Raw genomic sequence first — 21,595 nt, 5'->3', positions numbered from 1 at the left:
AAATATGACCAAACTACAGTCTACCGTTGAGACCGAGATGGGGGAACTACGCTCCACAGTAGGGGGGCTGGCCGGGCGGGTGTCCCAATTGGAGTCCGATTTGGGAGAACTGCGTACTGGGAGAGGGAGCGGGCAGGGGGCCCACTACGGAGCCGCCACCCCTCCCCGGACGTGTTATGTGTGCAACCGGCGAGGGAATCTCATGAGAGACTGCCCTCAGCTCGCCTGTGCTAGGCAGACGCATGGGTTAAACGCCAATGCCCCCTTGAGAATGGACCACCTAGGGGTGCAATCGACGCGGTCCCGACACATATCGACAATGGGAATAATGGCGAGCGAGTGATATCCACACAGGTTCCAGCAACAACGCCCGCGGAAGCGGTGACTCCTGGCGACTGGCTACGGGAGCTGGTGGCAGGGATCATGGGGGCCACGTCGCTGGTGGAAGAGAAGATAAACGGAATGCGTACCCGGATCCTGCTGGACACGGGGGCGGTGGCCTCGCTCGTGAGTGCAGCACACTGCAGCGCGGCAAGCGGAGCCGGAATGGGGCTACTGGGGAGGGCCACCCTGGAGGTCCGCATAGGCCACCAGGTGTGCACCCAGAAGTTCTATGTCTCGAGTGTGTTGTGCCACGAGTGTATTGCAGGTACCGACCTCCCGGAAAAGCTGGGGCTCAACGTGCGAGCGGATTCCGTTCCTGGGGCGAGAGCCGATGCGCCCCGATGGTGACGGCCGTCACCATCGGGCCGCTCGCTGAGATGTTGGTGCCGGTGGCAACACCCTCCACCGACCCCGTGCACCGACCATCGGGTGAGGTAATGCTAACTTCTCACCCGGAGTTGGCAAAACAATACGGGGTCGTGGGATCAGCCACGCTGGTAAACGCAGATGGGGGCCAATTGTTTATGCGTGTGTTTAACCCCCACGGTACCCCGGAAATCCTGCGACGGCGCACCACAGTAGCCACCGTGCACCCCCTACATGCGCGCCACTCCAACGACTCGGTATTCGCACTCTGGGCTGAGGACCCCGGTCGCCCCGAGGACCACCAGGACCTGGCCTGGCGAGTCGGCTTGACGCGTTACACGTACCTTGGGCGGATTTACCTAGGGGGGAGGCCGATCAGCTACGCGGTTTATTACGGGAGTACGCCGACGTGTTCAGCGAACACGACTCGGACGTGGGTCGGACAGATCTCGTTAAGCACCAAATCGACACCGGTGCCGCCCGACCCATAAAACTCCCCGCGTACCGAGTGGGCGCACCCGAACGCACCCAGATCAAAGAGGCGGTTGGGGACATGCTCCACGATAACATAATTCAGCCCTCGGCGAGCCGCTGGTCGGCCCCGGTGGTACTAGTAACGACAAAGGATGTGTCAACCCGGTTCTGCGTCGATTACCGTAAATTGAACGCAGTCACCCTCGGCGACGCCTTCCCCATACCCCGCATCGACGACACCTTTGACAGCCTCGCCGGAGCGGGATATTTTTCCACCGTCGATCTCGCGTCCGGGTACTGGCAGGTGGAGATGGCGGAGGAGGATCGGCCAAAAACCGCATTCACCACCCCGATGGGACTATCCGAGTTTCAAGTACTCCCGTTTGGACTCACCAACGCGCCCGCGACGTTCCAGCGGCTGATGGAGTTGGTAATGCGGGGCTTGCAAAGGGAACAGTGCCTGATTTACCTGGATGATGTGATAGTGTTCAGTAGATCTCTGTCTGAGCACTGGTCCAGGTTACGGGAGGTGTTCCAGCGACTGCGAGCGGCTCATCTTAAGCTCAGCCGCGTAAGTGTTACATCGCACAGCACGAGGTGGGGTACCTCGGACATCGCGTCAGCGAGGCAGGGGTGCACACCGATCCGGACAAGGTACGCGCCGTAGTGGATTGGCCACGGCCAAGGAACCTGACGGAGATCAGATCATTTTTGGAGCTCGCCACCTATTATCGTCGGTTTGTGAAGGGATTCAGCGAGATTGCACGCCCCCTCACCGGACTCAGTTCCCCTAAGAACCCCTATCAGTGGACGGAAGCCTGTCAGACGGCCTTCACCACCGCCAAAGACTACCTCACCCACGCCCCCACCCTGGCTATCCCCGATTTTACCAACGATTTTATTTTGGACACCGACGCCTGCAGCAGCAGGCTGGGCGCGGTGTTGTCGCAGGTGCAGGAAGGGACGGAAGGTGTTTTTGCGTACGCCAGCCGGACCTTGAGCGGGGCCGAGCTGAACTACTGCGTGACCTGTCAGGAATTGTACGCTGTGATCTTTGCGTGTAAATAGTTCCGACCATATTTGTACGGCCGGAAATGTCGAGTGTGCACAGACCATTATGCTGTGAAGTTCCTCCTCACCTTCAAGGAGCCGCGGGGACAAATGGCCAGGTGGCTGGCGCAGCTGCAGGAATGCAACCTGCAGATCGAGTACCGGGCCGGGCGGACGCATGCATACGCGGACGCCTTATCGAGGCAACCCGTGGTGTGTGCCGAGACGAGGGCGGAGGAGGCCTGCCCATGCTTCACGGGGGGACGTTGCCGACAGGCAATGGACTCCCGGGAACCCGCTGAGCCTGACCCCCCCCCCCCCCCCCCCTGGCGAGAGAGAGTGCGGTATGCGCCACAGAGACCCCCACAGGTGGAGCCGAGGATCCAGCCGACCGCCCGGCAAGTGCGGGACCCACAACTCGGGACCCGACAGACCACCCTGCCCCGATCGGACGGATCCAGGAGGACGTTGGCTGCGCCTTCCTGGGCCTGAACGACGAGCAGCTGAGGCAGACCCAGCAGCGGGATTCGGATCTGGCGGCGGTGGAAGCGGCCCTGCAGGAGGGGAAGAGCACCCTACCAGGGCCCTGGAGCGGTTTGTATGCCCGGTTGTGTGTGCAGAACGGGATGGTACGAGAGTTAACCGAGGCCGGCCAGCCGGGGTGCATCTGTGTTCCCGCCCAGGTGCGACCCCAGCTGCTGCGGCTGGTGCACGACCACTCGCTCGGGGGCCATGACGGGGAACGGCGCACTCGGGAGACCCTGCGTCGCCAGTAACTCTGGCGCAAATTGGCACAAGACGTGGCCGCCTGGGTACAGGGCTGCCGCACTTGTCAGCAGTGCGGGCCGAAACCGGCACGATACCAGGTACCCTTAAGGCCATTCCGCGTCAGTCGGATGAACCAGTTGGTCGGCATCGATCTCCAGGGGCGTTTCCACGATCCCACCGGGGCAACCGCTATATCCTCGTAGCGGTAGAATACTTCACCCGCTTCCCCGTGGCCGTAGCCATCCCCAATAAAACGGCCCTTGTGGTGGCCTGGGCCTTCGTGGAGCATTACGTACTTAAGCATGGGATCCCAGAACGAGTCCTCACCGACCAGGGTAGCGAGTTCGAGGCCGAGCTGTTCCAAGCGCTGTGCCGAGAGTTCGGAATCCAGAAGGATCGAACCACAGCGTACCACCCCCAAGCGAACGGTATGGTGGAGCGCATGAATCAGACCTTACTGGGGAAGCTCAAACGTATGGCGGCCGCAAATCAACGGGATTGGGACGAACACCTCCCCTACGCCCTGTTCGCCTACGCCACCACTGTACACACATCTACGGGACAAACCCCGTTCCTAATGATGTTTAGTCGTGAGTCTCGTTTACCCGCAGACCTGCTGTTCGGCGTTCCCCCACCCTAAACGGAGGAAGGGAGCCGCCCCGTGGAGCACCTGATGGAGACCCTACGAGGGGCCCGGGACCGGGCTTACCCGCGACAGGAGCAGGGCACTCGACCCTGCGTGGAGCCCCCCTCTTCTCGACAGGTGCAAAGGTGTGGCTACACACCCCTTGCGTCGGAGCCGGACAGGTGGGGAAGCTGACGACCTACTGGCGGGGACCCTGGACCGTGGTGCGGCAGATCTCCCCCTGGACGGTATTAATCCAGGGTGGAGAGAGGGGCCGAGAAACGGTGGTCAACGTCCGCCGCTTAAAACGATGGAGGGCAGCCCCGGCGGTGGAGAACCTCACCGCCCGAGTACCGCGAACCCACGGGGCCCCCACACCACCCGGGCTCGAGGACCTCGCGCGCTACATGGGCCCCACCGGACCCCCAGCCCAGAGGCGTCCCGGCCCCGCCAGGGGACCGCGGGGACAGCGGCCCCTAAACCCTTCTGCTGATGAGTTTGTGCCCCAGCCCGCAGGTGACGAGGGACAGGGAGAGCCATTGGAGTGGAGGAGGAGGCCGCCGCAGGAACCCCAGAGGACGGAGCCACCCGCCCCGAGACCAGCCACGAGGTCCGGACTGATCCCCCGAACCCCGCAGCGCTTCCTCATGGGTGCGGCCCAGACGAGGTGCTCCAGTCAACCCGGGACGGGGACTGGCACCTCAGGGGGCTATGTGATGCCGCTGCCGCGAAGCCGCTCGGCGGGTGCCCCATCTACGACCTCGCCACCACCAAGCGACGGGGCCGACCCCGCTTCCCCCTCACCGCCCCCACAAAAACACACCCTAACACATTTTCCCACATAGAGCTCCGAGGGGAGGTCTCCTGGCCGGCAGGTTTTTACCCGAAAGCCCTCATAGAGATAATCTTCACGGTTTCCTGCGGCCAGGGAATTGGGCGACCTCCCCCGATGCTGGTTCGCACCGCGGCGCTGTGACCCGGGTTGAGATTGCATGGTCACGGTGGGGGCTGTCCAGCCACCACGGTGGAAACGCACCCCCTACACACACGTATCGACAAGGCCGGCAGGGGTCCACAGCCACGAACGAAGGGGAAGCCAAGGAGAGGGGGGGACGGCTGATTAGCATGGCAGGTGTGCGCGGGGACCGCCACCGCGCAGCAGCCGCGGCGAGCCTTTGTTACAGACACCGCGGCTGATTGGCATAACAAAGGCGCCCGTGGATCACCGCCAGCGCCGCAATCGGCGGGGAACCCATTGTTAGAGAAACCGGGAATGCGGCTGAATGGGCGTGGCGACCTGATTGGCCGAGAAGGCGCTTGGGTCGGCGTTCTTTGATGTAGGTTGAGGATAAAAAGAGGGCGCAGAGAGGTAGAACGCTCTCTTGCTCCAAAAAGTCAGCGCTCGGGACGGCGTCCAGCTCGGCCACTCGAACGTCCGTGCGACGCGTCGAGGTGAGCGGCAAGGACGAGACCAACGGAACGCCGTGCGCATCTAACCGTGAGTAAGAGGTAAAGGAGTATTGGGATTAGAGATAAAAAAAACAAATCTGCTTAGAGCCTATCGAATTAGATAAATTGGGTACAGACCCTTGGGCGATAGTGTAGGCCTGCCTTGTCGATCCTTACTGACTTAACAGCGAATCGCAGTCAGCCAGCAATAAATCATTAATAACTAATCGTAGCCACGTGTGGTTTCGACGAGAGTGTGAACGCGCGCGGTGCTGTGTGTACGTACGCTCACAGCGTGTGAGTGGCAGGGTGGACGCCAACGTCCACCCTGCCACGAACGAAGCATCGCTCCTCGTCAGAGTGACGACCAGCGAACAACCCGCAGGAAAGGCAGAGATCGCCAAGCGAGCAAAGCAGAGAGTCAAAGTCTTCCGAACGAGCGACAACGAGCGCCACCGAGCGACACCGAGCGACACGAGCGACCGAGCATCTTCAAGGACAGCATCGTGCCAACTCGTCATCTAGCAGTGGAGGGAGAGAGAGCGCACAAGCCGAGCGACACGCCGAGCGAGGGAGCAGCACGACTCGATGCGGCCACGCCCCACCCAGAGAAAACTGGCCGCTGTTTGTATCCTCCCACACCACACAAGCTAACGACACAACTCCCGGCTCTAAGAATTAATTAATATTACAAGGGGACAACGCACACACAGCACGCACACGAATAAGACTTTAAAAAAATGTATCTTTGCGTTTCAAAAAGGGTTGCCATTTCGAGGTGGTGCGTTCAATATCAACTGATCGTGCAAAGCAGTTGCTGCCGTCGAGTTACATGAATAAGAAATGTTTTAGTCATTCATTTTCGTTAACTGCATAATCACGCCAATGAAGAAGTATTTTTAGTCATTCATTTTCGTTAATTGCATAATCGAGTTACATGAATTTATTGACGTATACCTGCTTTCGCATAAGAGAGTGTCATGTGCTTGTTTAGAATTAAAATTGCTTAACACCAACTGTTCGAGTGCTTCTTTCCAAGTCCATGCAAAACTGTCTTATTCTTGATAACTGTATCCTGTGATGAGATCTGAACCTGGAGACCTAAAATAACGAACACACTAAGATAATCAGCAAATGTTTAATCGATGATAATCGTGTTATCCTGATTGATATAACTCTGGATAAACGAAGCTAAGCCTTATTATCACAACTGCACACATTAACATAACCGCAAGCATCCGCATAAATTACTACAATTGTCTCCGCGATTATCATAATTTATGCATATAATAACACGCATTATCATAATTTATGCATGTTAATACATACATTAACATAATTAATGCGATTTGCGCATTTTTCGGAAAATTATTATTTTTTCTTATTTTTATCAAAATTTCATAACCCAACACATACAACAGGGGAGAGGAGGAAGGGTGACGTGGTGACGTCATCGCATTGGGGGAGCGTACGTGGTGACATCACCACATCCATGACGTAGCAGGAGATGACTTGAACAGCTCGGACATTGTTGGAGCCTTTTGTGTTTGGCGCCATCTCTTTATTTGTTTATTAGTTTGTAGATTTAATTTGCTTGGCAGTGGCTGTGTAGAGGATTTGGTCCTCGTGTTTAATTAATTAACAGCGTTGCGGGATGCAGTGAGCACGATTGACGCTGTACACAACTGCATTGTTGTTTGTGTTCAATTTTTTTTTATGTAGAAACAACGATACAAGCTTTACAATGCCACTGTCATACGCATACATTTAAACTTTTTAAAATTAATATTATTATTGTTGTATCTCTCCCACAATCCATGACACCACCGGTGTATAAACACATCCTAGTTCACCATTGATAATCACTGCACCCCTACACTACAGTCACACTCCTCTGGCAGGGTGACTACATCCACGCTGGCTTCAAACACACAGAGCGGTACTTATTTTATCACCCCCCCCTTTGAAGGTTGTGAGGATTGTTTACGCTCAGCCCCCCCGTTGTGATGGAGAGCCACGCAGCCCCTAGCCACCGACAGCCACCAGCCAGCCAAGGGCGTGGCACTGCACGTAACGGTGACGAGGGTGGCGAGCGCCGTGCGTCGTGGCGTCTGCCCTCTGCGCTGTTCACGTTCATCTCTCTCAGGACGCACCACTCAGATCCACAATCGTTACTGACTCATCGTCATCATCCCACCACCCCAGCCACAGCCCAGGGTGTAGGGGCTGAGTGAAGGTTTGGTGAAACGAGTGCAATGGCGCCATGGAGTCGGCGCAGTAAAACGTCAGCAGCCCCGCGTCCCAGTCCAGATGGACCCCGACTCTCCGCGGAGGCTCCGGCACCGACAGTGAGGTCTCTACCCCGCCATGCCGCACTGAGAAGCTGTCGCCTTGTTTCCGTAGACACCATGAGACGTCACTCCCTCCCAGGAGGCACTCACCACCATCCCCTCTCCGTGGGATCGTCCCGTACGCGACTCCAACCCGACACCCCCACGCGCTCCCCACGTCCACCTCCCAGTGGTGCTGACCCGACGAGAACCTCTCAGAGCACAGCGCTTGGCACTGGTACTCAAAACGATGTGGGTGATGGGGGCGACGCTGCGGGACATCGCTCCACGTCACCCTTCTAAGGTCCGAGGAAATCTTGAGGTGGTCGTTGGCTGAGTTTGTGTCCAAAGTTGGTGAGCGTCCATCTGTGGTGAGGACAGCGACGACGCCCACACAAATATTAGTTAGTATTAGTGGACACATACTAATATTAGTTAGTATTAGTGTACACATACTTATATTAGTTAGTATAAGTGTACACATACTAATATTAGTTATTATTAGTGTACACATACTAATATTAGTTAGTATTAGTGTACACATTATAATATTAATATTAGTGTACACATACTAATATTAGTATTGGTGTACACATACTAATATTAGTTAATATTAGTGTACACATACTAATATTAGTATTAGTGTACACATACTAATATTAGTTAGTATTAGAGTACACATACTAATATTAGTTAGTATTATTGTACACACACTAATATTCGTTAGTATCCGTGTATATATACTATTATTAGTTAGTATTAGTGTACACATACTAATATTAGTTCGTATGAGTGTACACATACTAATATGCGTTAGTATCAGTGTACACATACTAATATTCGTTAATATTCGTGTACATATACTAATTTTCGTTAGTATTAGTGTACACATACTAATATTAGTTAGTATAAATGTATTCATACTGCTAATCACTTATGATTAATTAGTGAATAATAATAAATAACTATTAATTAATAATAAAAGTACTACACTAACATGACCATGGTTCTGTGTGCAGTGGGAGTGAACAGTAGTGATGATGCCAGCACCACGATGTTAACGCCACTCTCACAGCTGTCTCTCTACAAACACGACGCCTGTACCACAGCCACCACAGCCTCGCACACCCTCACATCCACACACACACATTGTGTGTCACAGCCTTGCACACTCTCACATCCACGCACAGACATTGTGTCACTCGCACACTCTCGCACCCACACACAGACATTGAGTGTCACAGCCTCGCACACCCACACACATACATTGTGTGTCACAGCCTCGCACACTCTCACATCCACGCACAGAAATTGTGTGTCACAGCCTCGCACACTCTCACACCCATGCACAGACATTGTGTGTCACATCCTCACACACGCTCACATCCACAGACAGATATTGTATTGTGTGTCACTCTGCTGCTGGTTCAGCGCCTCCCCGCGCCGTGCGCGTCCTGGGGGGGGAAAGTTATTTGACCATACTTCACCGCTCTCGTCGGTGCGCGTTGGCGATGGTGGGGATTGTGAACGTTGAAACGTAGAGGTGCAGTACAACAATGGTTCATGCTGCACTGCCCTCTGCTGGTGTGTGTAAACATTCGGCACGAGGGAGACAAAGGCGGCCGGGCATGGCGTTGGCCACCCACCCCCTTGTGTGCCGTGCCGGCCGTCATGGCTACTCGCTCACAGCACATGACCCATTGGTCTGTTCAGGCTGCACGGAGCAGCTTTGTCTTTTCAGGCACTGTATGTACAGTGTTTCACTCTGTGTCGCACTGCCTGCACTTCTCACTTGGCTTACTCTCGATCTGCCTGATGTCATCTCCCTCACTTGGTATGCAGGAGGTTGTGGGTTTGATCCCGACCCGGGCAATGCCTGCTGCTGCTGTATATTTTGAGTCTGTGTCTCTCTCTTTCATCATCATCACAGTGGCTAGGGAGATGTTAACAACCTCGCCAGGTATACAGGAGGCGTGGGTTCGATACTGTGACCCTGACAATGCCTGCTGCTACACATTTAGAGTCTGCGTCTCTCTCTCATTATCAGCACAGTGGCTAAGAGATGTTATCTCCCTCGCCTGCTATGAAGGAGGTCGTGGGTTCGATCCCGACCTTGACGATGCCTGCTGCTGTATATTTGGAATGTTTGTGTTTATCTCCCCGTGGTGGTCGCGTGGATTTTTCTTCGCGTCCCCCAATTTTTCGCTTCACATTTAGACTCAACTTCATGCGTTAAGATCATTTGGCTGCTACTATAAATTTCCACGTGATAATCCACTTCGTTGAGTTGTCATTTGCGGCCAGTTCCCTTGTGAAAAAGAGCCACATAGCTCAGCGGACCTTACCTGGTAAAACACAAATGTTTTAAAGATGCACGCCCCAAGGATACGCCACCTGTCTTAAACAAAGTGCAGCAGCCTACCGAGTGGTGCCGATCTGCATCGTTTTGTTTGTCATGGACGATGTTGACAGAGATCAGTGCAGAGTGCAGAGAGACACTCACACACGAGAGCCATGCGCTTCGTATACACTCCTCCTAGCGAGATGACCTCTGTGAGCTCTTGGTGACTGAATGTGGCAGGAGGCGCATCCTGGATCCCATGCGAGTCCGAGTTCCTGCACTCAGCACGGGACACACAGAGTATATGGAGGGTGCAGTACCTCCACTCATACAGCACGGGACACGCAGAGTTATTGGAGAGTGCAGTCGCTCCACTCACACAGCACGGGACACGCAGAATCTATAGAGGGTGCAGTCCCTCCACTCACACAGCACGAGACAGGCATAGTCTAATGCAGGTCCATGTCTCTCGACACACGGACAATAAGGGATGCAACTGCATACAATTGGGTTTATTAGGAATCACATCACGACCGTTTTCTGATTTGTCCACCAGGTGGCAGAAAGAGCTCGAGTTTGAGACTGGGTTGGTACTGACCTGAGACTCTCATGCAGGGGATCCTGAAAAACACAAACCCGCGTTTCACATTAACATTGACATCTTAAATAGATGCCCACCTCGACACAGTCACCTGCTGTTTGCAGTGGAGCGCGACATCAACTAATTAATAAATACTAGCAAACAGAAAATGATGAAAATTATCTGTGTGCCTTTGTACTGTTAAGCCTATTCTTAATATTTATATATTTTTTTATAATTTCTATTTAATTTTCTATCTACGTGATTTTACCGAAAGAACCATAGAATATGAATTCCTGCAGTCACAAAAACTTTATTCAAAACATAGAATACCTATTATTATTTTTTCATCAAAACAGGATTCGTTGAACTGGACACGGACCCCAACCAATGACAAAGCCACTCATTGCAGGTCTAGTCTAACAGCTAAACAAATAGTTAAGAAACGTAACGTTCAACAACTCGTGTTTTGAACTATGAATAAACTAATTTTTTGTATTTTACCAGGAAAGGGCCACTTGGCCATGTCACTCTTGTTCAGTAGCGAGCTGCCTATCAGAAATGATGTCTCAACGAGCTGGCTTATGTGGACATTTATAAAAGCAGCCAAATAATCTGAATGCATGATGTTGATTCTAAATGTGGAGTGAAAAACCAGAGGACCTGGAAAAAAATCTACGCATTCACAGAGAGAGAGAGAGACGTAGACTCCAAATTTACAGCAGGCATCGTCAGGGTCGGAGTCAAACCCACACGACCTCCTGCATACCAGGCGAGGTAAATGGCGATGTTGTACAAGTCCCGGTCTGAATGTCACACGGAAGCAAACGCGTGACTATTTTTGGACACTGCCGCTTTCTCCCAGATCGAAAAAAACTGAAATAAGATTTCAAACAATGTCAACGTCTCACAGGGTGGTGTGCCTCTGCTGGTTGTAGATACACCTTCTGATAAACCAAGGCTGTGAGTATAAACTATTATAAACTACTATTTAATACCTTACCAGGTAAGGCCCACTGAGCTATATAGCTCTGCTTCAGAAGTAACCTTGACAGAAATTAAAATTAAAGAAGTGGCTTATCGTGTGGAAATTTATAACAGAAAATTACAATGAACACGTGATGTGATTATAAATGTGGAGGGAAAAACCGGAGGACCACACATCCACAATGAGAGAGAGAGGTACAAACTCCAAATATACAGCAGACGTCAGGCGAGGTAGTTAACATCTCCTCGCCACCGCGCCGAGTTAATGGAGGTGGTGCCACCTGCAGGAAGGAGAGTGGGTCCTGCACGGCGAGGGCGGCGAGCAGCTGGTTGATCTCCTGCTCCAGGCCGCGTGCTCTGCTCTCGTAGCGTGCGATGTCCACCTGGATGCGGGACAGCACGGAGTTGCCCTCCTCGTCCACGTGCTCCAGCGCCTCCCTCTCCTCCACCCTCAGCTGCTCCCTCCGGCGCTCAAACTCTCGGCTGATCCGCGCCTTGGTCCCACGCACAGACACCTACACAGACAATTCCGAGTTGTTGAGTCACTTGTTAGGTAACGACACAATGTGCTGTCGTACAGGTAATTATTGTTACCATGCCTCGATTATGTACATGGAGGTGAGTGACATGTGCATTGGGATCTCGTGAACATATAAAGCACAGGGAGGATGAGAATGGGATACAAGGGGAAAATATCCTCGGCAAGGAGATTACAGAAAATACGTCTGTCTGTAGCTACACGTTGCTGAGTGTCTATCTGGTGAAAATGAAAAACATCTTCATGGATATCATTCGCATCTGTCTGTCCATCACACTCTGGATCTACTAAACGGTGCATGGGAAGAAAATGCGAATTAAACTGAAACAATTCTCTTGCCGAGGACATTCCCAGAAAAATGTGTCAAAGTTTCTGCGAATATACAGAACAAATACAAGTCACATTGCTCTTGTTTTAATTTGAAATGTGATGAAAAAGTCAAACAATGCTGATTTCTATAGCAATACTCACGTACACTCTTCCTTACACTCAGTCTAAGTTGGTCCGATTCAGATTTAGAGGAGCCAGAGAGGAGGAATTGCAAAATTCCATAGCAAGCAACGTGGTTGTGATCAATAAAGGAATCGACAGGGCAAGTCGCCAATGCATCGTCCAGCGTGGATCGATTTTGCCCCCCTATACCAAAACTGATGTCATGTTGGAAGTTTCGTCATGAATGAAGTTTCTGTGTCATACCGTGGTGGCCTTCAATTCACGTAGTAAACGTGTTTTGGACATCTGGCCGTCCTAAACTGGTTGTAATGTTTCCCACATTTTTTTTCCTGATGTATAAAATACACGAAAGCAATATATTTAATTGAAGAATAAAGTTTCATGAAGCTTATGCGCTCAAATAATGGGCTTTAAAAAAAGTGTTGACAGACAAACACAGTTACGAATTCACACTTTCCTCTGTTACAGTTTGATGTCGTTGATTTGGTAGATTGAAAGTAGTCAGTAAGCGAGTTGTCATTGGGATACGATTCGCTTGAAATCCACACCGCTTGCAATTTACCAAAGTTGAATCCCACGCAGATGCGTGGGGCAGTGCTCGTCAATAATAAGAGTTACTTCAGCAGTTTTTTCTTGCTATGGTTGTCCCACCTGATGACGATTGCTTGTTTTGCGATCGAAACGTCGTGATCGATTATTTTTTCTACCTATGTGACTTTACCGAAAGAACCAAAGAGTTTAATAAGAGTTAGGTTTAATTAAATAAGATTATTAGGCAAACCAGAAGAGGGAATTGTGCGGCGGCCATCTCTCTCTGTACCTCCACGCGCCGGTAGTCCTCCCTGAGTGTCCGTGTAAGTGACGCCGCCGTGTTCCTCTTCTCCTCTTTCTCATCCTTCTTGACTCTGAGCTCCTCCTGCATGTGGTAGATAAATTAATAATATACGCAGTGCTCGCTATTGCCATTGGTGGATCACTGATTGATCATCCCGCATCTCAGATTAGCACGATTGGCTATGAAAGAAGTTCAACTCACATACGCACATCTGTTGTCATATTTCTGCATACGTCTCTATTTATATTTTTACTTTTCCCACGATTGTATCCCGAATGTACTGTCCGTGTTATGCATTGAGATGAAGATTCCAATCGTTACTACTGCAGAGCAATGCAATATCATGTTAGATAGCATTATTGACAAATATCACGTACATTCTAAAATATGTTTTTAACCTCTTCCAGCGATGGGTGTAGTTGCTTATCACATGCCTTACTATACATAGCAACGTTTCTCACTTAGTCAAACTAATATTTTGAATTCTCACGTGCTGTCAAATGTTTACTCGGCTTAGACCATCAACTCACTAAACTTGAGAATCCGGTTTAAACCATGCGCAGCCGACTAGATTCCAACTCAGAATAACAGCGTAACCATCTCAACGTTCTGAAATCAGAGCCACCCAGCCACCTCTACCTGGGTCTCCCTGTAAAGGGCGTTTGGTCTTAACAGGAGCTCACCTGGTTGAGGTGAGGGGTCACGACCTACTGATGTGAATCTCTCAACCTCCTGCAACAATGGGGATTACAACGGAACATGACACTTCACCTGTCTTGTCTGTTGTGCTTTTTCCACTGTGATGAACCTGTGCCCAGAGTGGTCTCCTGCGACGTGGCAGACTGGGCAGACCGGGCTCTCATCTTGTTCACAGTAAAGAATGAGCTCCTGTATGTGCTCCCGACACATTCGCTGTTCCAGGTTCGCAATGGGAGCCACCAGGAGGTGTTCTCTCAACCTGGGATTCTCCAAGTGAGGCCTCAAGTGCGTTGCACAGTACGAAGTCTCGCATGTCACGCAGGTCTTCACTGCAGGAGTCTGGCCGTCCCTGCAGTTGTCACACACGACGGCCGTGGCCTTCCCGTCTCCAACTCTGAGCTGCTCTGCCAGGTTGCTGAGGGCAACGTTCCTCCTCAGCTGGGGTCGCACAGGGAAGGTCACTCGGCACTGCGGGCATCTGAAGCTGCTCGCCGTCTCCCAGGCTGCCTCCAGGCACCGGAGGCAGAAAGAGTGTCCGCAGCTCAGCGAGGCGGGGCAGACGAACGTGCCCAGGCAGATGGAGCAGCACAGCTCACTATCCACACTCTCACTGGGAGTCTTGCTTGCCATGATCTATGGCTTCTCTCTGATGGCTCAGAGAGACGCTGGAACAGGACCTCTCTCTTATAGCGAAGGTGAAGAAGGAAGTAAAATACTAAATAATATTTTTATTGTCATCACTTACATCACGAGACACTCCCTGGAATGTGAACCCGTGCCCCTATGTGTGCAAACAGCAGCCTCAGGGTGACCAAGTCTACTGTATACACCTTGACACTTAAAGAAATGCGTGCTGTTGTAAATATAAAGCTGCGTGGGTCATTTGTGGGATGAGTAAAGAGAGATGAACTCATTCTTCCACAGCTTAGGATGCGTTGTCTGTACCACTGGCTCTGCACTGCAAACCCATAAGATACTTGAGTTTGATTCCCACTCACGTCCATCGCCACCACTATTGGTAACGATGATCTGAATCTGTCCTGGTCCTCATCCCCTAGGTCAACTCAGCCTCAAATGTATACTTTGTGCGATGTGTCATAAACATTGCTACTGGGAACACAGAGGCGGCCAGGCGTGGTGCTGGCCACCTGCCCCATGGTGAGCTGTTCCAACCTTCATAGGTGCTCGTTAACAACACTTGCCCCTACAGTCTGATGAGGGTATATCGAGTATCTTTGTCTTGTAGTGATGTATATGCATTTGTGTGTCTCTAGAATGTTTGTGAGTCTGTCCGTAGTACTGTTTATTGCTTCTGCGTGTGTATAATCTGTGAGTGTGCCTGTGAGTAGTCCTGTACAATATATACTTCTGTTTGTCTCCAGTCAGTGTGAGTCTCTGTAAATAGTACTGCACATGCTTCTGTGTATCTCCAGACTGCGTCTCTGTGTGTAGTACTTTGCATGCTTCTGTGTGTCTCTAATACTGTGCCTCCCATGAAATACATCTCGAGGTAGCAGAACAAACAAAGAGTTGATATGTTTGCAGAGTAAGACAGTGATAAGCTATGCTATACGATGTTTAACACAATCGTTTTTAAAGTGTGCAAAAACAAAGTAAATTAACAAACAACAACTGTTTGAAACGACAGTTTGTATGGCGACATCATTTGAGTTATTCATACGCAATCTGAAAATAACGTCTTCAATTCAGTCTTCAATTTATTATTCGTAGGTGTACTATTGATATGTGGGGCCGTCCATAGCGGACGTCACGCACCTAGGGGAGGGGTCAGACATTTGTGACGATGTGTGACGAGGGGGGGGGGTTGAGAAATGAGACGTCACATCAAAATGCGCAACTTTAAATAAATATAGACAACAAGTTCTACTTAATTAAATAGACTTTTTTTATAAATGTTTCCTACTACAACATCAGAGTGCAGCACCACATTAAATACGCACTACAATGACAATAGTTTAAAGCGATTTGAAGCATGTTTTTTTTGGGGGGGGCAGAGCTTTGTGGCGTCATATTTAAGGGGGGGTCTGACTTTTTGTGACGTCGTGTGACGAAGGGGGGGGGGGGGGGTAAAAAATCGTCCAAAATCGCGTGATGTCATTTATGGACGTCCCCTGTATGGGTTAGTTGTTGCACAAGTTGGTACCCATGCAAGTTGTTAACGGTAGATAAAGGGTCCCGTGGACGTTATACCGGAGTAGGACTCTGAACCTGACCTGCACTAAACACGTGGCCTGGATGTATTTAGTCAGCTTATTAACTGGCATAAGTGTGGCCACTGTGCGTGAAATCGAAATAAAACTTTCCTAGAAAAGTTCACCAATGCGAGCCAAGACGATCTCATAACGCCCACGCCTCATCCAACATCTCCACTACTCGGCAAGATTGCCACGTTTGCAAAAATAAAATTGGCACGTGGTCAATGAAATTATCAAACATTTGACCAATCATGTTGTTTTCATTCTACTTTTTAATAGTGTATTTGTAATTTTGTTTGTATCTTTACTGTGATTAAAAAAATGTATTGTTGGTTTTAATGTTCGGTAAGAAACATTTAGTGTTTGCTGATCTCCAGTTGCCATGGTGAAAAGTGGGCTAGGTATTGCCCAATCCTGACCAACTGGCTGAACAAACTTAAAAAGCTAACAAACATAATAGAGGTACATATAGAGAGAAACATAGAGATGTATGTAGATACATAGATTTTTTAGAGGTATATAGATACTCATAGAGATACATAGAGAGTAATCTAGATACATAGAGAGAGACACATTAAGACTCATAGAGATACACTAGCGGTAAGTACCCGGCGTTGCTCGGGCAAAAAAGGCAGACACACACACGAACTTACACACAGACATTGACCCACACACATAGAAACACATCGACCTAGACGCACACACATATATATATGGTTAAACCCAGGATGGATCGTTAGCAGGCCAGCCTAAATATTTGTAACCAGCGAAGATGTTCCATTAGGGGGGTGCACGCTTCGCAAGCGTAGAGAAGGGAGGGAATTACCGTGGCCGAGAAGACCTGGAGCTTCATGTGCAGCCAGAGACCATGTAGCTTCCACACAGCGTAACGCAGCCGATGAAAAGAGAATGGCGCTCGACTGATTTGGAGTAAGACCTCTGCTGTTAAACCGGAGCCGGTCATGAGCACACTGGCCAGGTATGGGAATCTCTCCGATCTCTCCACAACTGCCGCATCACCAATTGTGAGTTGTGGGAGTGGATTGTCCGATGGTACAAAATACCCAGGCAGGTGCTTAGTTTTGGTGGGGCTGATGGTAAGGCCCCAACTCTTAGTGGCAAACTCCAGATTCAGCAGCAGTGAGCAGCAATCACCAGAGCATCGGCATACATAACATGGTTGAGCAATAGGTAGCCATCCCTTGACCGCACCCGGGCATCGATCAGCCTCCCATTGTATCTGTACCATATGGTAATTCCTCCGGTACAGCCATTGAAGGCTTCACTAACTACATGGTCAAAAGATATGTTAAATAATGTGGGAGCCAGAGGACATCCCTGTCACACCCCAAGGTGTGATGATCATGAGCAGCTGGTCAGGGACTCCGAAAGCATGAAGAACAACCCAGAGGCCTGGCCTACTGATGGTATCATAGGCCTTGAGCAGGTCAATAAAGCACACACATTCACTCACACGCACACAATGACCAACAGACACGCAAATAAATGGACTTATACTGACTCACATGGAGCCACGCACACAAAGCGACTAACACACATGCCCATGGACTGACACACACGGACATATCGACTCACACACACAAACACATGGACTTACACACACATACATACACTGACCCACACATTGCCCTACACACACATACACATATGGACTGTGACACACAGACATCTACTTTAGATACACATGGATTAACACGCACATATCGACTCACACACGCATTCACTTAGACACACACATCGAGTGAAACACACACGTATGGACTTACACACACATGTGGACTAACACACACACAGCGGCTGATATGCACACAAATGGACTAACACACACACACACAAACACTTGTACGTATGTAATGCAAGCGTAAGCGAGGTTTCGCCGCTCAGCTCTGGGCCAATCAGACGGCCCGGAGTATTGGGGGCGGAGCCCAGTAAGGTGGGCGTATGGGGAGGTCCGCCGCCCACCTCCGGCCCAATCGGATGCCCGGATGATCAGGGGCGGAGCCGAGGGGCGGAGCCGGGAGGGGCGCTAAGTGAAGGGCGTGATCTGGAAGGTTCGGAAAGGGCATGGTGGAAGGTGGAGACAGGATGACGAGAGAGGAGAATATAAGGGGGATCTGGAAGAGGCTCGTGGCAGTTGGCATAGACTCGAAGTGGGACCACATCGAGCCGTGGAAGGTCTCCAGCGCCATCGGCCACATGGCTGGAGACGGCTCCAAGCACACCATCAGCCAACGGTGTGCAGGAGTGCAACTGATGGAAAGAGCACGCGGGGCGCACCAGTGGAACAGCCGGTCCACGGTCAGGACCGGCGGAGTGTGAGTGGCATAACAAGAATAAAGACAGAGGCGGAGACCAAGCTGTGTGTCGTCATAGTCCTTTATTACACGTACACACACACACACATGGGGCGTTGTCCATTTGAAAAAGACAGACACACACATGGACTTACACACAGACATGGACCCACACACATAGAAACCCATTGACTTACCCGCACACAAACACATATGGAGTCACACACACAGACATCGACTTTAGGCACACGCATGTAGTTTCTGCACACGAAGATTATAATATTAGGCAACTTATTAGTTTCATAATAATAAAGAATGAAGCAGAGTTGTCATTGTAATATTCGTAAACTTATTTGTTTAATAATAGTAAACAATAAACCTCAGTTCTTAGCGAAAGATGCAATAAAATTGTATTTTACATTGGTGTGGTGACGCCTCATCCCAAGCAGAGCCCGCGGCCTCACCTAGATTGGCAAGCTGGAGGAGGTGAGACATTGCCAGGCTGCAGGCTGGGCCGCTACCCCCCTCCCCACCATCCCCATGCCCGAGGCAGAATAATACTATGTAAGCGCTGTAATAATATAAAATTAATATCTAAGGACTTTATAGCAGTGAGCTGGAGCCAACGCGCATCACTTGGCAGGGTCCGCCCCCCCCCCCCCCCCCCCAGGCAATTGTCGTGAGTTGGTACGGTCGATGTCGCGCAATGAGTAAATAATTAAAATAAGAATGCCACTAATTCGTTAATTAAACGACTTGTACGGACGTGAAAACGGAATAGCCTATTACCACCACGGGGCTTAGGGCGTGCCAGCTGGCAAATGATTTCGGTCTTAAGGCCCACCGTCCGAGAGCCAAATCCCCCGCAAGCGCGAGCGCGCGGAGACTTTTATATATAACTAGCGGTAAATACCCGGCGTTGCTCGGGCGAAAAAGACAAACACACACGTGGACTTACACACAGACGTTGACTCACACATAGAAACACATCGACTTCGACGCACACACACACATTTGGTGAAACCCAGGATGGATCGTTAGCAGGCCAGCCTAAATGTTTCTAACCTGCGAAGATGTTCCATTAGGGGGGTGCACGCTTCGCAAGCGTAGAGAAGGGAGGGAATTACCGTGGCCGAGAAGACCTGGAGCTTCATGTGCAGCCAGAGACCATGTAGCTTCCACACAGCGTAACGCAGCCGATGAAAATATATGGTGCTCGACTGATTTGGAGTGAGACCTCTGCTGTTAAACCGGAGCCGGTCATGAGCACACTGGCCAGGTTTGGGAATCTCTCCAAACTCTCCACAACTGCCGCATCAGCAAATGTGAGTTGTGTGGGGGTGGATTGGCCGATGGTACAAAATACCCAGGCAGGTGCTTAGTTTTGGTGGGGCTGATGGTAAGGCCCCTCTTAGTGGCAAGCTCCAAGTTCAGCAGCAGTGCCTCCAACTCCTCCTCTGAGTGAGCAGCAATGACCAGAGAATCGGCATACATAACATGGTTGAGCAATAGGTAGCCATCCCTTGACCGCACCTGGGCATGGATCAGCCTCCCATTGTATCTGTACGATATGGTAATTCCACCGGTACAGCCATTGAAGGCTTCACGAACTACGTGGTCAAAAGATATGTTAAATAATGTGGGAGCCAGAGGACATCCCTGTCACACCCCAAGGTGTACAGGGAATGGCTCTGACTCCTGGGCAGGTAGTTTTACCTTGGTCCGCTCACCATCATGAAGATCCTTGAAGATCATGAGCAGCTGGTCAGGGACTCCGAAAGCATGAAGAACAACACAGAGGCCTGGCCTACTGATGGTATCATAGGCCTTTAGCAGGTCAATAAAGCACACACATTCACTCACACGCACACATGGACCTACAGACACGTAAATAAATGGACTTACACTGACTCACATGGAGCCATGCACACAAAGCGACTAACACACTGGACTGACACACACAGACACATGGACTCACACACGCATAGACATCCACTTTAGATACACACACATGGAGTTACACACACACATATGGACTAAGACACACACACATGGACTTACACACACATACATATGTAATGCGAGCGTATGTGGGGTGTCGCCGCCCCAGCCCTAAGCCAATCAGTCGCCACGAAGTATCGGGGGCAGGGTCTGGGGGCGGAGCCGGGGGGCGTTAAGGGAGGGGTATTATCTGGAAGGTTCTTAAGGGGTGTGGCGAGGGGCGGAGTCTGGATGACGTGGAAAGGGGATATAAGGGGGAGCCGGAAGGGACTCGGGAGTCGTTGGTGGGAGCTGGAAGCTGGACCACGTCGGGAGTCTCCGCGAGCTATCGGCCACATGGCAACGCGGAGACAGCTCCCAGCGCACCACCGGCCAGTGGTGCGCGGGAGTGGGGGAAGCGCGAGAGCCGCGCGGGGGTGCAGGACGTCAGGCAGCGACGTGCCGCGGAGTGACTGAAGGGAGCGGAACACGAGCTGTCCATAACGAAGAATAAAGAGACGGAGACACTCGCTTGTCGTCGACCTGTTTTATTACACATAGACTGACACACACATACATAGACTGAGACACACATTGGCCTACCCACATACCCATATGGACTGTGACACACAGACATCTACTTTAGATACACAGACATGGATTAACACACACATATGGACTCACACACAGATGCATTGACTTACATACACACATCGAGTGACACACACATGCATAGACTTACACACACATGTGGACTAACACACACACATATCGACTGACACACACATACACATCGACGTACACACACACTTGGACTGACACACACACATAAACACTTTGACGTACACACACACATATGGCGTTGTCCGTTGGAAAAAGACAAACACACACATGGAGTTAAAGACACGCATGGCTCTACAGGCACACACATATAGACTCAAAGACACACACATGGACTCACACACACACACATCGACGGGCACAGCAATCCCCGATGATGGCACAGCTATCAGTATCGCAGTACTACGTATGGGTAAATAGCGTGACTTGAGCTATGGAAACAATAGAAATGCCTTGAAGAAATCACAGACTGGCAGTAGACCGTGGCAGCGTCATAAAAGCGCAGCAAAAAAACGGAAAATTTAGCAACCTAAATATCGAAAAAGAGTTTTGTGCACACAAACATTATCATTGTAACATCTGTG

General features: G+C 50.7%; 1 protein-coding gene across 1 annotated transcript; it reads right to left on the bottom strand.

Moving 5' to 3' along the window:
* Positions 1–5,889: 5,889 nt before the first annotated feature.
* Positions 5,890–14,551, bottom strand: LOC133359414 (zinc-binding protein A33-like). Its single transcript, XM_061577827.1, has 6 exons — positions 13,952–14,551; positions 13,166–13,261; positions 11,636–11,869; positions 10,386–10,408; positions 9,950–10,062; positions 5,890–7,812 (listed from the first exon to the last, which is right to left on the bottom strand). The coding sequence occupies exons 1-6, from the start codon at positions 14,507–14,509 to the stop codon at positions 7,259–7,261; spliced, it is 1,578 nt and encodes a 525-aa protein (XP_061433811.1). The 5' UTR covers positions 14,510–14,551; the 3' UTR covers positions 5,890–7,258.
* Positions 14,552–21,595: the final 7,044 nt, after the last annotated feature.

The sequence above is a fragment of the Lethenteron reissneri genome, chromosome 65 (genome assembly GCF_015708825.2).
Source record: "Lethenteron reissneri isolate LAM-NWPU_2019-01 chromosome 65, ASM1570882v1, whole genome shotgun sequence".
Taxonomy (NCBI): Eukaryota; Metazoa; Chordata; class Hyperoartia; order Petromyzontiformes; family Petromyzontidae; genus Lethenteron; species Lethenteron reissneri.
Note: the sequence above shows the minus strand (reverse complement) of the source record. Positions and strands in the feature narration are given on the sequence as shown.

What these genes read in the sequence shown, in the direction of transcription:
- LOC133359414 (XM_061577827.1), bottom strand. Translation starts at nt 14,509, where the DNA reads ATGGCAAGCAAGACTCCCAGTGAGAGTGTGGATAGTGAGCTGTGCTGC. An exon ending in ACCCACTCTCCTTCCTGCAG is followed by an intron (nt 10,409 to 11,635) that starts GTGGCACCACCT and finishes TGTGTTTTTCAG; the next exon opens with GATCCCCTGCATGAGAGTCT. An exon ending in GAAGCGCATGGCTCTCGTGT is followed by an intron (nt 7,813 to 9,949) that starts GTGAGTGTCTCT and finishes TCCTCACCACAG; the next exon opens with ATGGACGCTCACCAACTTTG.